Source organism: Lactuca saligna, chromosome 2, assembly GCF_052625555.1.
Source record: "Lactuca saligna cultivar CGN05327 chromosome 2, ASM5262555v1, whole genome shotgun sequence".
In the NCBI taxonomy this organism is placed as follows: Eukaryota; Viridiplantae; Streptophyta; class Magnoliopsida; order Asterales; family Asteraceae; genus Lactuca; species Lactuca saligna.
Genome location: NC_136418.1, coordinates 177,248,646 through 177,266,874, shown reverse-complemented (window position 1 = coordinate 177,266,874; position 18,229 = coordinate 177,248,646). Strand labels below are relative to the sequence as shown.

Genomic DNA, 18,229 nt, shown 5'->3' with positions numbered 1-18,229 from the left:
TGAAACAGTCATGATGCTTTTTAACCTAGCCTATAGTACTCACTCCTGTATTTTTAGGCTATGACTAACTTAATACAATCTATAGTTCCCACAAATTTCCGCATCATCTTTATTTTCATAAATAAGAATCATTATACTCGATTTTTATACCTGTAGTCATTTTGACTTCTTATCAAAAACTCATAAGCTTCTTAGGTGAGTAACTTTATAGTTACATTAATACTTAATGTATACATGATTTATAATACATATTGCATAGTTATATATTTGCATGTACATAAAGTTGCAAACCACACATACAAGTGTATTAAAACATGCCACAAACAAATTATATTTTTTCCTAATGTTGTGTTTGTAAGGTCCCCTGGACGTATAGCCTAAGCGACAACCATATTAATGTATGACCCAATGTTGGTCTCCAACAAACGTTTTATCATAACATGGGCTCATCAAAGAAGCGATAATAGCTCCCTTTCAGTCATGCATTCCCATGCGATGTTCTTCTTCACAACCAGTCATGTTCTCTTACTATATTACCATACATACTTAAACAACACATTAATGACATTAATTCAGTTAACACGGTCACAACAATATTAGGGCGTACCAACATGTTTTAAGAAACATTATTTTTGGGAGAAAAAAAAATCAAACGTCAAGATTTCATTTCTAAGAAAATTAGATTATAACTATCAACCCAAGCATTTGGTTAAACATGGAAATATAACTACCATTCCATTTTTTAAGAAACCTTTATTGAATATAAAACCTTGGTGTTGGTAATAATTAAATTATTTTGCAACAATAACAGTCATTAGTTTGTGCCAACTTTCTTAAAATCAGGATATTGATAAAAAAAAATAAATAAATAATAAAAAAATTGACGAGAAAAACCGATGATTCTAATTGAAATAGGAACATCCTTGTAGAAAGATTGGACCTAGGATTATACTATAGGATCCTATGGAGGGCCCCCAAGATTATTGTCAAGATCCTTGTAGCAAAATAGGAACATCATTGTAACGAGCTTTGTTGTCGTTTGTATAGTAGATATAGAATTGAAAATTGATATCAATATAACAAATATTTCAATTTGGTAGGATCTTGTAAAGTGAAAACCATTATTCTTCAACTTGATTTGAACAATTTTACCTTAGTCCAAAACTAGATCCCATTAGAATTGATCATTACATGCATATTATATGATGAAGAAATTCATTTGAACATGTATATTTCAATTTGGTAGGATCTTGTAAAGTGAAAACCATTATTCTTCAACTTGATTTGAGCAATTTTACCTTAGTCCAAAACTAGATCCCATTAGAACTGATCATTACATGCATATTATATGATGAAGAAATTCATTTGAACATGTAGTCTTGCAATCTTAAAGAGGAGGTAGAAGACATTGTAATGCTCTAGACATGTTCCATATAAAAAATAAAAAACTTCCATCACAAATCGTCAAAAAACTACAAGAACAATGAAAATAAAAGCAGCAACATCCTCCATACCAATGTTGATTAAACCTGCGATTACAAGGAATTACAATCAGGTAAAACATCAAGCAAGCATTGTTTTGGTTGACGTTTTTGTGTATGCATAGAGATCATACACATACATGTTTAAGGAATCAGATGTTTAACAGCGATGAATGATTAATAAACCTAGTAAATGATTGTGGGTCAACTTATTTCTATTCGTCAGCTTACTAGAGAGGAGAATCACCTAGCTAGAATGTAGCAAAATGATGAATTGAAGACTAAATTTACTGGTTTTCATCCCCTCAATTCATAAACAATCAATTGAATAACAGATTTCTAACAAGTAAAAGCACAGTGAAGAAGAAAATGTATAAAAGATACCTTAGATATTGCTTGGGTACATGAACACTCTAACCCTAGATCCCTGCAAAACGAAAGAGACAAGCATTTATCAAATTCTGACACCAGAAATCATTCAAAACGCTGTAATTATGTTTCGTTTCTGATTTATAAGCGTGAATTACCATGGATTTGGGAGGAAGATTAGACGTGAACTTAGCACGCACAATTCCAGTGTTACCATGAGGCCTAGTAACCTTTCCCCAAATGCACCTGTAATGTGATCCGTTCTTCTTCACCTTTGCCTTGTAGACGTACGCCATCCGTTTCCCTTGATACCATCCTACCTCCTCTTTCGTGTTAACTCCTTCAATTTGAACCAAAGATGTATTTGGGTACTGGTTCGACTTCGACCTGAACCAAAAGATGAGAAAAGGTCAACAAACTTTCGATTTCAATAGCAATTTCATTGAACAATCCTATCAATGTTATTTAGAAAATCAACTTTACTTTACCTCTTGTAGCCCAGAATCGTTCCTCTGGTGTAGAGTCTGAAATTGAAAATGATAAGTAAGCGAATACGTTCCAAACAGATTTTGAATATGACTAGGAGACTAGGTTCACAGAAGAGAATAGCATTATACCTGACTCTTTCCCCTTGACGACCCTTCACCATTTTCCTTGAGCAGAAACTTACCGACCGCCTGCACTGATAAGAAAAAATAAAACCCTAGATCTCATACGAGACGATGATTTATACTTTTATAGATGTGGATTATTCGGGAGCAAAGTTAGGGCTTTGGAAGTAATTTTGTGGGCTTGAAGATGGTTGGGTTTCAAGATTGCTTAGCCCAGATTATTATTCTTTGACGTTTGACCTGTCCATAAATATCATGCTTACTTCCTTCTTTTGACAAACTGTATGTTAAATTTACTTGTCGTTACTCGTTAGACATTTCTTGTTTCGAAATAATTTTTTCAAGAATCAGCAATCAATATCATCAAATTAAGTGTATGAAAAAAAGTTGAATCGGACCCAACAAACTGAACTGAACCGGAAAATATAAGGAACCGAAAGTTAGAATTGATCAAAATAAAGGGTTGTTTTTGTTATTAATTTGTATAATCACTTAAACACCTAATATGTACATCTAATGATGTTTCTAGGCATAACGACTAAGGTTATGTTTGACGTACTAGCTGAAAAGTTGGTTGTTAGCTGAAAAGCGAGCTGATAGCTAAAAAGATAGTGTTATTTAAACTAGCTGAAATATATAAAATTACATAAAACGACATGTAAGAATATGTGTTTCTATAATTAATTAAAGAGTGTATTTGAAATTTTTTTAAAAAGCTAGTCTAAGTAGTTTTTCAAAAAACTAGTTTATAAGCTAGCTAATAAGCTACTTTTTTACTTACCAAACACGACAACATAAAAAACTCAAAAAATAAGCTAGTTTATCAGCTAAGTGTGGCGCGCCAAACATAACCTAAATAAGTTAAGCCAAAAAATAAGGTTTAATTTTTTAAGACATTAATCATTTACCTATTTATCTTTTTTTTTCTTTCACTCTTTTTTCACTTTAAAATCGATGAATCCTTAGAGCATTGGGTGTGGACAACAATGTACAATACCAAGTTGTGTCACCTCACATGTCACATAAGCAAGTGGTGTTATAACACCAAGTGGGAAAATAGAAACAAGATTTAACACAAACTTTTTGAAAATAAATGTTTTTTTTTTTTTTTCGAAATTGGTTTTTTTTTTATGTTTTTGTTTTTTTTTACTTTTTTGTTTTTTTTCCCGTTTTTTTTACTTTTTGCATTTTTTTAATGACTAACATGAATATATATTTTATAAAACATAAAATTTTAAAAACAAGAAAAATACATAATATTTAAAATCTAAAATTACGATTACAATTAAAAAAACATAATTTTAAACCTAAAATCATAACTAAAATCTCATTCAAATTACTACTAAAACTACATAACAATCCTAATTAACCCAAATATTTCTTCCTAATTTGTTCTTTCATCGCTTGTAGTACTGCTAGATTAGCAGGCGCCAAACCCTGTCGCTCGTCTGAAGAATTGACAACTAATCTTTCATTAGTTCCCTCTCTTTTTGTTTCTGCTTCTCCCGTGTCTGTCTTTTCAGCAACTCCAAATGACGATGTTTCAACTCATTTTTTTCTTTTATTAATAAATTGTGCTCGTCGAATTTCGCTCTTATTTCCACCACCTCCTTTGCTCTCGTCTCCACCTCCCCCGCATATCTTGCAGCGCGCCTTGCTTTGTCGCGTTCGGTCAGTCGTCGTGGTGGAGATATCTCTTGGATATCATCCGGGATCTCATCGTCGTCAGTGTTTAAGTTGATGTTAGTCCATGCGTCCGACACGTCGACCGAGCTAAAATTGCGAGACCTTTTGGATTGAACGTCAACGATGTAGGCTTTTTATTCCACTTTCGATCCGCTCGCAATAATTCCCATCATTTTTCAAAGTCAAAAACATGATCCATTTCAACATGATATTGTTCCTTAACATATTTGAACAAATTGAAGTCGTTGGTTCCGCTTTGTTGTTGCGTCTCAAGTCAGTTGTAAATACCGTTGACTTTGTTGCAATGCTTAGTTATTTGACCCCATTTGCTGCTCAGCATGCATTGTTGCAATACGGATTTTTCTTCAAAAAAGTGTGAAACTTGTCGAGCACCGCCCCCCAATAAGCTCATTTTTCATTCCATTTCCGCAAAGTTCGTCTTTTGAAGTGGCACACCAAGCCACCATTAAAGCATATACCTCATCCGATATCCACCGTTGTGGAACGTTTGCATTTTCTGTTTCAGCCGCTGTCGATTTTCCTTTCCCTTTCCCTCTCTTACTACCTTCCGCTTCCACTTGAATCGATGGTTGTGTTGTAGGCGATGGTTGGTTGGTTGTTTGTTGCATCGAACCATAAGTAGAGAAAATATTTTGATGTAAATTTGGGTTTTGACCAAATTGATTTTGTTGAAGATAAGATGAGTTGGAAAAATCTAGTGGTGGTAAAGCGGGATTGAAAGTGGCGCCTTGGTATGGGATTTGTGGTGAGCCTTAAGACGATAAAAGGTTAAAATAATTTTCATAACCGGCCAATCCAAGAGGCGAGGTTGTGTTTGGGTTTGATGATGAGGGTGGGGGGGTTGAGTTTTGCTCCATTTTTTGATTAACAATATATATATATATATATATATATATATATATATATATATATATATATATATATATATATATATATATATATATAATAATTTGAATATTGACCGTTTGCAAATGGTCATTAAAGTTAACGGTAAAAATGTAGTCGTTTCAATTCGTCGTAACGCCCACGAGACTTGCTCGACGGGATGCAACGAGTTGGGGGGGGGGGGGGGGGGTGTTCCCCACGTTATGACGGCGTTTCAGAGTTCCAGGTCAGCCTCATCGATGCTTGTTATGTCCCATACCGACTCCCCGTACCTAAATTGATAAATATTAGAAAAGGCATCATAAATGGTCTGTATTTTTTTATATTTAAAGTTTAGTCCATAAGTTCAAAAAAATTCACAGATGGTTCCTATGCTTTCAAAACTTTTGATGTTTGGTCATTTTTGCTAACTTCATTAGCTTTTGACCGTTAACTATTATTTGATTATAATATTCGGATGATATTTCCGTCATTTCACAATCATAGGAACCATTTATGATGTTTTGTCTTATATATATGATTTATATTTTGAAGGGTCTCTCTCCTGATCACACAACCATTTGTCTTGTTCTTGAAATAGATAATAAAAGGGGTGTTTGGGATTAGTGTTTGAGCTTAAAAGTTCTTTTTGTAAAAGTTATTTTTGAGTTTAGCTTTTAATGATGAAAAAGCCAAAAGTTGTTTTATAAAAATGTTTGGGTCGTACTTCTTGACTTTTGAGTGTAATTTAGCTTTAAAAGTCTAAATGTCACAAAAAGTCACACTTTACTGACTTTTGGAAACCCACCTTTTTGTTCTTTACAAAAGGACCTTTGTATCTCTCAAACATCTTTTTGACTTTTTAGAAAAGTTAAAAGACAAAAGTAATTTAAAAAAAATAATCCCAAACGCCCTCCAAGTTCTTTAACACATACACACACATAAAATTTGGAAAATGATTCACAATGGTTCATACTTTGGTGTGGGATCTATTTTTTGGAAATCAATTCAAAGGTTCAAATCAAGCTACCCCAAAGTACCATTTGTTTGTATTTCTCAGTCGATCGAACATAATTTCTAGTCCCCGACCCAGTTCTGTTCATCAACGAGTCCAGCCATGACATTGTTCTCCACCATCATCTCCATAATTCTCATCCTCAAACACATACAACAACAAAGAAACATCATAGCAGTGAGTTCTTCTCATAGGACTTAAAATCAATGAACTTTGATTTCGAAACAAAATTAAGATTGATTTCCAAAGATGCATATGCATATGTTCTTCAACCCAACAAATCTGAAAAAAAAAAACAATAGTGGAAGGTGGGAATCATCAATTTCATTCCATTGTTAGGAAGACCTTAACCTCAATTTCCACCATTATCGAACCTCCAGAAGCACATTAAAGCCATATTCTCATTTTGTGACTTATTGACAATTATTTCTGAAATTGATGCTTCCTCGACCTAACCCCCTCCATTTGGGATTGAGTTCTACTTCAGACATCATTTGAGACCTTCAAACACATTGACACTTCAGATTTAAATTCAGGTCCAGATAACAATAGATTTTCTTGCATCACTTTAGTTCTTTAAGTGTATTGAAGCTTCAATCTTCAAATCTAGATCTATGTATAGATCAAGCTTTTGATACCATGAAATGTTTAGTGGAGAGAAAGAGAGAGAGAAAGAGAGAGAGAGAGAGAGAGAGAGAGAGAGAGAAAGAGAGAGATTTTTTGTATTAAATAGTTATATTTTATTTTTCCTTTTTTTTTAATAAGACAAAACTTCATAAATGATCTATGTGGTAGTGAAATGACGAAAATATCCTTTAGTTAACGAACAAAAACTTAACAAAATGAGCAATAAGGACCAAACATTAAAAGTTTTAAAACACAGGGACCTTCTGTGAAATTTTTTGAACTTAGAGACTAAACTTCAGATCTGGAAAAAATACATGGACCATTTATGATGTTTTTTTTTCTAAATATTTTGAAATTTGTTTTTCGTAGTATAAGTATAAATAGTCATTTAGGCTCATTGAAATGATTTACTACACGTATTTTATATACCCTAAATTGAGTATGTTATTGAGTTTATCAAATTGAGCAAGTTATTAAGTTTCAAAACTATAACATGTATTATTAAAGCTTGATTTTCAATGGTTTATCAAATAAAAACCTACTAAAAATATATATTTGTTGGTACAATCAACCTATATAAAAGCTTTTTGATTTGCATTATAATAATTATATTTTCTTTTTTTTTTTTAAATTTCTACCATTATATTTCTTCTATAATAAATACAATTTTTATGCTCTTATGTAACACCTCGTTTCGAAGACAAACCCTAATCCGAGAATGTATTTTAAGTATTATTGGATCAGGAGGATGTTAAAGTCACAGTGGCGTGATAACTAGTGGCAACTAGTTACAGGTAAGGATTTCGTTTGGAAGTCGTGTAAGGCAACTATGTGGGAGCCCTTTTAGCTCAGCGACCGGGCTCGAACCCGATATTTCAGATGACTGACGAATGGATTGAGACCAGGAAGGTCTCGATAGATTTTAGGAAGCAGCTATGTAGCAGCTCACTACTTCAAGCAATTCAGTGTTCTAGTAGTTTCAGCATTTGGGCAGTGTTAGCATTTGTATTTCATGTTTGTGAGTACGGACATAATAGCTAGATGATTTGGGGGTGACAAGTCACTCACAGTGGGAGTATTTGAGCCTTGGCCAAGTATAAGTAGTCTGCAAGGATGATTGGGCATGTGACCCTGTTTTATAGTGGGAACCTCGAGTTATCAAAAGTTGAGTAGTCAGTTGAGGGATAAACGGATTGGGTTCAACGATACGGATGCAGTATAAACTACCTAGGAGTCTCACCACCTAAAGATTGCAGATTTCAGATGAAGTAGACGTGATTCCGTTGCAAGAAATTCATACATATGTGGATTTTAGGGCTTTGAGAAGATTGGTCACGAATACCCTGGGAGGACTAGGGTGTGCCCAGGATGGTAACCATGTTACTAGAATGGTTGAGCGTGTAAGGAATGGTAATGAATGATTTTGAGGACAAAATCTAATTTAAGTGGGGGAGAGTTGTAACATCCCGTTTATTTAATAAATAAACTAATAATTATATAATAGCCCTAAATTCAATAATTATATAGCAAGGTGTTGGTTTTCGTGAGCCAAAGGTTACAATTTTAGAAGTTGGGGGTTAAAAGTGTCAGTTCCGGAGTAGTTTTGTAAGTATTTATTAAGGTAGGGACCACGTGGTAAATTAGCGAGACTTAAGATGGATAGATTATGGGAAGTAAGGGCTAAATGGTTAATTTCAGACTCAATTTGTAAAGAATTTTGAAATCCAGGGTTAAAAGGGTAACATATGGACTTTATTTGGGAATAATTTGTAAAGGAGGGGCTGAATGGTAACTATGGGACTAAATATGAAAGGAATTTTGTGAGCAGGGGTGGGAAGAGTAAATTATGGCCTTGGTTTGAAAGAAAAATAGAAAAGGAGGGTTAATCTTGGCATTATGGCAATAAGATTGTTAGGGCACGGGTATATAGCCTTAGCACTACTGGTTACCACTAAACCCTAACCGTAGGAAAGAATGCAGTCGCCACCACCACCCTTATGCCTCCCACCACTGGCGTCGCCACCCATTCCGATCAACTAGTGGCCGCTAAGTGGGCACCAAACCTCCACCATTCTTCTTCTTCTTCTTCTTCTTTTTCTTCTCCTCCTTTAACCGTCGTTGTAAGCGCCATCATAACGCTGCTACTCCACCTGCTGCCTCGTCGACGAACGTTGTTGTTCCGCCACCTGATGTTGTTGTAATCTCGTGAATGGCCAGGAAACCTCACCGAGACCAAGTGTGGGTTGTGAACGAAGAAGAGCAGGTTGCGAACAACTAGAACCTATCGGTTAGACCAACCTCATCTCGCATCTCTGCCCTTCTCAAGGTGTTCAACGTCATTCAGGCCACTGTTGTCGTTGGAAGTGGCCCTTGGTCGTCGTCTCATTTTGGCCAACCGCCTAGTCGTTAGTCGGGAGTTGTGGTCTCGTGTTATGTTTGGATGGGTGTTGATGTTGAATCCGAGACGTATGGTGCGAGGGTTGCTGGCCGGAGATTGATGGAAAGAACCACCATGGCCGTCAGCCTTGGTGGCCGCCGCCACTGCCATCTTAAAACTATCGTTGTCGCCGCCTTGAACTACCATATGGGTGGTTGGAGTGTATTATGCAATCTGAAGTATGTGTGTTGTAGGTGTTGTTTGGTGGCCGAAAAATGGAGGAGAAACCCACTATGGCCGCCAACCATGGTGGCTGCCACCATCAACCACCACATGCCACCACAACACGGTTGTGTGTGTTTTTTATTAGATCAGTGTGTGAGTGTGTTATTCAGATTGGGCTGTAAATTGTAATCAGTATAAGAATAATAATAGAAAAATCCATGGTGGTGGCTGCCGCCGCTTTGGGCTTGAAATTTGGGACGTTACACCTTGTCTCTTCCAACTGACGATCCAACATCATTTGAATCATTTCTTATACTTCTACCATCGTGATTGGCTCGGGTGCAGCTGCTACTTCTAGTGTACGCTCAGTCACAGGCCGCTGATTAACATTTCCATTAGCGTTTCCGCTTCGTGTTCTCACAATGTCGATCTATACACCAAAGTAGGTGAACTTAGATCTTTAATTACGATAGATGTTTAATCCTCATTGTTACTCTGAAAAGTTATATGCCAATTCTAATATCATAGTCGAACGTTTAGAAATTTGAACACATAAGGTTTCCAGATCGGGTCGGCAACAGACCATAGATCCGATCAAATAATAGCATATACGACATCTTTATAGTTATAACACAAATCATTTAGCACATAAGAGCAATTTATGCATCTTTCCTAAAATAAGCTAGTGTTTGTGTCTAAAATATAGGAGACACTCATCTCGCAATCGTCGCTTAGCATTCCAAGTTTAAGTCTAGAAATCCTACAAATTCCTAGTTCGATTAAACTAATGCTCTGATACTAACCGTGACATCCCAAATTTTCACGACCAGAAAAGACCGATTTTTTTATGCTTTATTTGAAAATCAAAGTACCTAATATAAATCGTGAGTTTTTAAAAAATTTATATTTAATATAATTAAGATTTTATCAATGATATACTATATTGATAAACTAAGTTGTGATTTTTAAGGTTGTAAAAATTAATATTGCAAGTCTTATTCTACAAGTCTTAAATTAAATTTAGTATTTACGTTCTTAAAATTGTATAAACCGCATAAAAACTGTAAAATCATCCACATATAACTGCACCACATAATGCGGTTTAGAACTTTTGCGGTGCAGTTTGTGGTTTTCGAAAATCTCAAACCGCATATGCGATGCGGTTTTGGTGTGAACCGCACCGCGAACACCCCTAACTCATACTAATAAAAAAAATTGATTATTTGGTTAATAATTATAATATTTTAATTATAAAAGTTTATAATTAATTACTATTATTAATAATAATTGAGTTATTTTTATAATAATATTAATAAAAAAAGTTTATTTATTTTCTAAAATAGCATTTACGTTGATAATTTATAATTTTCTTACTAATTATAAATCTTATAGTCTAATAATTAGAGAGTTACCCCCACTCAACGGGGGTAGAATCTCAATGTCATCTAGCTAAAAATAAATTAGAGTCGGGACGATACTAAACAACGAAAGATGCCTCATTTGTTGCAGCTCATTTTCAGTCCATTTTCAACCAACAAAAGCCATAACAAATTATGTTTCCCTTATTCCTCCTCCCTATTTCTTTCTATTCCAAAAAATAAAAAACATTGTACAAAAATAAAGGTTTTGGCAAGGTGAGTTACCCCGCGTTGCGGGGCTAGATGTGTGATTTTTTTCGGTGTAAGTCATTAAAAACATAGAGAAATTCAAAATAAGAGTTAAAAAAAGAAAAATAAATATATGCTTTTTGGTGGTAGATGTTTTTTGGTGGTAGAGGTTTTGTCAAGCTGCATGAAGTACAATGTCATTTGGTGCATCTGCCGTATTTTGTAAACTGCAACAAATGTTATTTTTTGTTTTTATCAGTTGCATAAAGAAATGTTATAGATTAGTATGAAGATCAATCTACTCATTGTCTACAGTAAGTTCAAAAAGCATAGTTACTTAATTTGATCAAAGGTTTGACTGAGTGTCAACTTTAATCATGACAGGAAATAGTTATATGACGGTGGAAGTAAATTTATTTTTTTTATTTTTTTAGACGTTCAATAATGATTACTATTAGGCCATATGCACAAGAGTCATTCTTATAATAATAATAATAAAAGAACAACCAATTTTTGTCCTTGTAAAGTGATTTTCTTTTATTTCGTCCAAAAATGAGTCTTTTTTCATTGTTGGTCCCTATTTTCTTTAGCAGTGTGTAAAATTCTCTGAAATATCTTACTATCAGCATCATAAAATGACACAATTCAAGGATAATCCATAATGATTTTCTTGGTGTATTAAAATCCTTTTGCAAGTTAAATATAGACCAAGGATCCTCTCCGGTTGAAAATTCAACAACTACAATTGATATTTCCAATTTAGGAAGTTAAGCGCATTAATAAAAGATGTTTATTTGTAACTCCCGTACATTAGTGCTAGTCAATTTAGAGACGATAAACGTTAAAAATGACTTTTTTATAGAAGATTATTTAGAATGAATAATCTCATCTAAATTGTTGTATATGTTACAAGGATTCCGTACATATAAAGAACGTTGAAATCCGAGTTATAACGAAGAAGTTATGACATATCGAAGTTTCGCGACAGAATCGACACGATGCTGAATGACGTAAAAAGTGAATTTACGTTAGAGTGATATTTAGCCTTAGGGATCTAAACGAAAGTTGTAGAGTTCGTTAAACCGAGAGCGTGCATAAAAAGAATGCCCAAATTTTACTTCTTATGAAGAAGTTATGATTTTTCTAAGTTTCAGCTTATCAGTGTGCAGCCTGAAGTTCGATTTATGAGATCGAGTGAACTCTAGCCGAAGCAATCTAAACGAGAATTGAAGATCTCATTATTAGTAGTGCAATGGTGAAAAGACAGACGAAAATGGACATCGGAGGAAGAAGTTATGAATTTTTAACGGACAATTTCTGTCCCGGCCTGTTAAAAATATAATAATAATAATAAAGTCAAAATTAGCCAACGGTGTCTAAATGAAAGTTGTAGAGCTGAGTCTTACCTACGCGTGGATATCAAGAATGTCAAAAACGAAGCTTGTATGCGAAAGTTACGCAAGTTTGAAGTCTGCTTAATCGAGTACGCCCAGCGTAATTTTGGAGTACGCCCAACGTACTCGGAACCGCCTCAGCTACACATGCAATGATGTCACTCGAGTACATAAGCACGCAATGACATCGCGTACGCCCAACGTACCAAGATTTACGCCCAGCGTAATCCTAGATTCAACACCCTATAAATAGAATGCGAGGCTGTCTAATTCCTTTGCTCATTTTCTCTTCTCTCTCTCCCGTTTTACCTCAATTTTCGTGCAAGAAATATCCCGAATCCCCGGTATCATTCCCAAGACCCGAAGCCCCGAATATCCCGAGAAGTAAAGTTTTCGAGCCGAAGCTCTGTCCGCGAGAAGTCAATTTTTGTGAAGATTTTCCAGATCTACCGAAGAATACTACTTCTACAAGTCGTAACGTTGTCCGATCATCTTCTGATCAAGTGAGTGTGTAGTCACTTTTCTTCTAACACATAAATATTAAGTATTTGTTATGAAATACGTGCTATGTGTATAATATATTGTTGTTTATTTGAGATGATTGTGGAATGGATAAATTATATAAGTTTTAATGAGCTAAACTGTATATGTATTTTGTATCTACAAATATGTTAGGTAAAACATAGGTAGATGAGGTTGTTCGTAGGTAATAAAAGATGGGTTGGACCATGAGATAAAAGGTTAAAGAGATAAACTTATTTTGGATCCGAGAGTATGGATCAGATCAAGTGGTTAGTTTTAGATCCGAGAGCATGGATTAGATCAATAGGTTAGTTTTAGATCCGAGAATATGGATTAGGTAATGAGGCAAATTTAAGATCCGGGAGTACGGATTATGTATTTTTGAACTACGTGTTCATTCGATAAGGTATCATGTGTCTATTCCCTTTTAGGAACGTGATTTTAATACGAGTATTGATTAAAGTATGAAATATACATATGTATGTGAAGTATATGTCATTATCCGAAATACGTGTTAGATATATTTGATAATATACAACGTGCGAATCAGATATGGTTCAATACGTGTTAAGATGTGTATATATGATATTATTACTTAAAACCTTGTGTTAAACATACACTAGTTGGCGTTGCCTAGTGTTGGGTTAAGACTTAAATGGGATGTTTAGTTCAATTAAGATTGGACTTTGGGTAGTCTCTTATTAAGAGTATGTGTGGGGTGAGATTGATGATCGGTGGAGTATGTCCTACGTACAGAAGTACATTTTATGTACGAAGTCCTTTTCAAAGCTTTGTGTCTTGGGTGCTGCTTGTGACAGGGTACTATTATGTTCTCGAGTACGAGTCTTTCACATACCAGAGTACTATAATGTGCCAGAAGTACTATTATGTACAAAGTATTTTTGACAATTTTGTGTGTCGGTTACGGGAGCATACGGGAGTACTCTAGTAGTATTTCCCCACACTTTTATTTTGAGAGAGCTTTGGAGTCAGTGTTTCTTTTATGAAGTGATCGATCGAGCTTCATATGTAAGTGTTTTCTTTCACGAAGTAATTAAGGGAACTTTGTAGACTGCCTAATAAAGTGTGTCAGTAATAGACCACTGCTAGGTATGTCTGGTGTTATATTGCTGGATAGGGTGCGTCTGGGGGTCAAATACCTCATGTATTCAGGCCACTGCTAGGTAAAGTTCGATGCTGGATAGGTAGAGTCTGGGGGTATAATACCTCATGATAGTCGGACAATGCCCAAGCATTGTTATCTAGATAACTACCCCTGACTTAACTGTCTTATGGTTCTTTCTTTTACGAACGAAGGTTTGTGGTGAAACTTATTCCATTCCCCTCATTTGATGTCTTTATTGATCTTCGTTTGCTGCCAGGGAATTTCCTAAGCAACTTCGTCAGTTTGTGGTTCATATCGATTCCTTAGGCTAGATCTCGTAAGATCATTGTATAGGGTTAGTATGTGGGGATCGATGGGATGGGATAAATTGTTTTAGAAATATAATTTATATGTGTTTATAATATTAGTGGTTTTGTAGGATTGAGATATACTTTATTATCACGTTGTTTGAATTAAGAGCTTTCATACTTTGTGTTCCTTAGGTGATTGGGTTCATTGGGTAATATTTGAACTAAATGCTCATTAAGTGTTTGTGAACTAGGTGTTCATTGGGTAATATTGGAACTAAGTGTTCATTAGGTGTTCAACTTGATTTGAGCAATTTTACCTTAGTCCAAAACTAGATCCCATTAGAACTGATCATTACATGCATATTATATGATGAAGAAATTCATTTGAACATGTAGTCTTGCAATCTTAAAGAGGAGGTAGAAGACATTGTAATGCTCTAGACATGTTCCATATAAAAAATAAAAAACTTCCATCACAAATCGTCAAAAAACTACAAGAACAATGAAAATAAAAGCAGCAACATCCTCCATACCAATGTTGATTAAACCTGCGATTACAAGGAATTACAATCAGGTAAAACATCAAGCAAGCATTGTTTTGGTTGACGTTTTTGTGTATGCATAGAGATCATACACATACATGTTTAAGGAATCAGATGTTTAACAGCGATGAATGATTAATAAACCTAGTAAATGATTGTGGGTCAACTTATTTCTATTCGTCAGCTTACTAGAGAGGAGAATCACCTAGCTAGAATGTAGCAAAATGATGAATTGAAGACTAAATTTACTGGTTTTCATCCCCTCAATTCATAAACAATCAATTGAATAACAGATTTCTAACAAGTAAAAGCACAGTGAAGAAGAAAATGTATAAAAGATACCTTAGATATTGCTTGGGTACATGAACACTCTAACCCTAGATCCCTGCAAAACGAAAGAGACAAGCATTTATCAAATTCTGACACCAGAAATCATTCAAAACGCTGTAATTATGTTTCGTTTCTGATTTATAAGCGTGAATTACCATGGATTTGGGAGGAAGATTAGACGTGAACTTAGCACGCACAATTCCAGTGTTACCATGAGGCCTAGTAACCTTTCCCCAAATGCACCTGTAATGTGATCCGTTCTTCTTCACCTTTGCCTTGTAGACGTACGCCATCCGTTTCCCTTGATACCATCCTACCTCCTCTTTCGTGTTAACTCCTTCAATTTGAACCAAAGATGTATTTGGGTACTGGTTCGACTTCGACCTGAACCAAAAGATGAGAAAAGGTCAACAAACTTTCGATTTCAATAGCAATTTCATTGAACAATCCTATCAATGTTATTTAGAAAATCAACTTTACTTTACCTCTTGTAGCCCAGAATCGTTCCTCTGGTGTAGAGTCTGAAATTGAAAATGATAAGTAAGCGAATACGTTCCAAACAGATTTTGAATATGACTAGGAGACTAGGTTCACAGAAGAGAATAGCATTATACCTGACTCTTTCCCCTTGACGACCCTTCACCATTTTCCTTGAGCAGAAACTTACCGACCGCCTGCACTGATAAGAAAAAATAAAACCCTAGATCTCATACGAGACGATGATTTATACTTTTATAGATGTGGATTATTCGGGAGCAAAGTTAGGGCTTTGGAAGTAATTTTGTGGGCTTGAAGATGGTTGGGTTTCAAGATTGCTTAGCCCAGATTATTATTCTTTGACGTTTGACCTGTCCATAAATATCATGCTTACTTCCTTCTTTTGACAAACTGTATGTTAAATTTACTTGTCGTTACTCGTTAGACATTTCTTGTTTCGAAATAATTTTTTCAAGAATCAGCAATCAATATCATCAAATTAAGTGTATGAAAAAAAGTTGAATCGGACCCAACAAACTGAACTGAACCGGAAAATATAAGGAACCGAAAGTTAGAATTGATCAAAATAAAGGGTTGTTTTTGTTATTAATTTGTATAATCACTTAAACACCTAATATGTACATCTAATGATGTTTCTAGGCATAACGACTAAGGTTATGTTTGACGTACTAGCTGAAAAGTTGGTTGTTAGCTGAAAAGCGAGCTGATAGCTAAAAAGATAGTGTTATTTAAACTAGCTGAAATATATAAAATTACATAAAACGACATGTAAGAATATGTGTTTCTATAATTAATTAAAGAGTGTATTTGAAATTTTTTTAAAAAGCTAGTCTAAGTAGTTTTTCAAAAAACTAGTTTATAAGCTAGCTAATAAGCTACTTTTTTACTTACCAAACACGACAACATAAAAAACTCAAAAAATAAGCTAGTTTATCAGCTAAGTGTGGCGCGCCAAACATAACCTAAATAAGTTAAGCCAAAAAATAAGGTTTAATTTTTTAAGACATTAATCATTTACCTATTTATCTTTTTTTTTCTTTCACTCTTTTTTCACTTTAAAATCGATGAATCCTTAGAGCATTGGGTGTGGACAACAATGTACAATACCAAGTTGTGTCACCTCACATGTCACATAAGCAAGTGGTGTTATAACACCAAGTGGGAAAATAGAAACAAGATTTAACACAAACTTTTTGAAAATAAATGTTTTTTTTTTTTTTTCGAAATTGGTTTTTTTTTTATGTTTTTGTTTTTTTTTACTTTTTTGTTTTTTTTCCCGTTTTTTTTACTTTTTGCATTTTTTTAATGACTAACATGAATATATATTTTATAAAACATAAAATTTTAAAAACAAGAAAAATACATAATATTTAAAATCTAAAATTACGATTACAATTAAAAAAACATAATTTTAAACCTAAAATCATAACTAAAATCTCATTCAAATTACTACTAAAACTACATAACAATCCTAATTAACCCAAATATTTCTTCCTAATTTGTTCTTTCATCGCTTGTAGTACTGCTAGATTAGCAGGCGCCAAACCCTGTCGCTCGTCTGAAGAATTGACAACTAATCTTTCATTAGTTCCCTCTCTTTTTGTTTCTGCTTCTCCCGTGTCTGTCTTTTCAGCAACTCCAAATGACGATGTTTCAACTCATTTTTTTCTTTTATTAATAAATTGTGCTCGTCGAATTTCGCTCTTATTTCCACCACCTCCTTTGCTCTCGTCTCCACCTCCCCCGCATATCTTGCAGCGCGCCTTGCTTTGTCGCGTTCGGTCAGTCGTCGTGGTGGAGATATCTCTTGGATATCATCCGGGATCTCATCGTCGTCAGTGTTTAAGTTGATGTTAGTCCATGCGTCCGACACGTCGACCGAGCTAAAATTGCGAGACCTTTTGGATTGAACGTCAACGATGTAGGCTTTTTATTCCACTTTCGATCCGCTCGCAATAATTCCCATCATTTTTCAAAGTCAAAAACATGATCCATTTCAACATGATATTGTTCCTTAACATATTTGAACAAATTGAAGTCGTTGGTTCCGCTTTGTTGTTGCGTCTCAAGTCAGTTGTAAATACCGTTGACTTTGTTGCAATGCTTAGTTATTTGACCCCATTTGCTGCTCAGCATGCATTGTTGCAATACGGATTTTTCTTCAAAAAAGTGTGAAACTTGTCGAGCACCGCCCCCCAATAAGCTCATTTTTCATTCCATTTCCGCAAAGTTCGTCTTTTGAAGTGGCACACCAAGCCACCATTAAAGCATATACCTCATCCGATATCCACCGTTGTGGAACGTTTGCATTTTCTGTTTCAGCCGCTGTCGATTTTCCTTTCCCTTTCCCTCTCTTACTACCTTCCGCTTCCACTTGAATCGATGGTTGTGTTGTAGGCGATGGTTGGTTGGTTGTTTGTTGCATCGAACCATAAGTAGAGAAAATATTTTGATGTAAATTTGGGTTTTGACCAAATTGATTTTGTTGAAGATAAGATGAGTTGGAAAAATCTAGTGGTGGTAAAGCGGGATTGAAAGTGGCGCCTTGGTATGGGATTTGTGGTGAGCCTTAAGACGATAAAAGGTTAAAATAATTTTCATAACCGGCCAATCCAAGAGGCGAGGTTGTGTTTGGGTTTGATGA

The 18,229-nt window shown here is 34.9% G+C and overlaps 2 protein-coding genes across 2 annotated transcripts; both read right to left on the bottom strand.

Moving 5' to 3' along the window:
* Positions 1-1,311: 1,311 nt before the first annotated feature.
* Positions 1,312-2,596, bottom strand: LOC145032969 (large ribosomal subunit protein eL33y). The gene is made up of 5 exons (XM_078981939.1): positions 2,468-2,596; positions 2,339-2,374; positions 2,009-2,237; positions 1,866-1,908; positions 1,312-1,529 (listed from the first exon to the last, which is right to left on the bottom strand). The coding sequence occupies exons 1-4, from the start codon at positions 2,497-2,499 to the stop codon at positions 1,867-1,869; spliced, it is 339 nt and encodes a 112-aa protein (XP_078838065.1). The 5' UTR covers positions 2,500-2,596; the 3' UTR covers positions 1,312-1,529; position 1,866.
* An 11,949-nt stretch (positions 2,597-14,545) lies between these two features.
* On the bottom strand, positions 14,546-15,830 carry LOC145032966 (large ribosomal subunit protein eL33y). Its single transcript, XM_078981933.1, has 5 exons — positions 15,702-15,830; positions 15,573-15,608; positions 15,243-15,471; positions 15,100-15,142; positions 14,546-14,763 (listed from the first exon to the last, which is right to left on the bottom strand). Exons 1-4 carry the CDS (start codon positions 15,731-15,733, stop codon positions 15,101-15,103), a joined length of 339 nt encoding a protein of 112 aa, XP_078838059.1. The 5' UTR covers positions 15,734-15,830; the 3' UTR covers positions 14,546-14,763; position 15,100.
* Between the last annotated feature and the right edge of the window lie 2,399 nt (positions 15,831-18,229).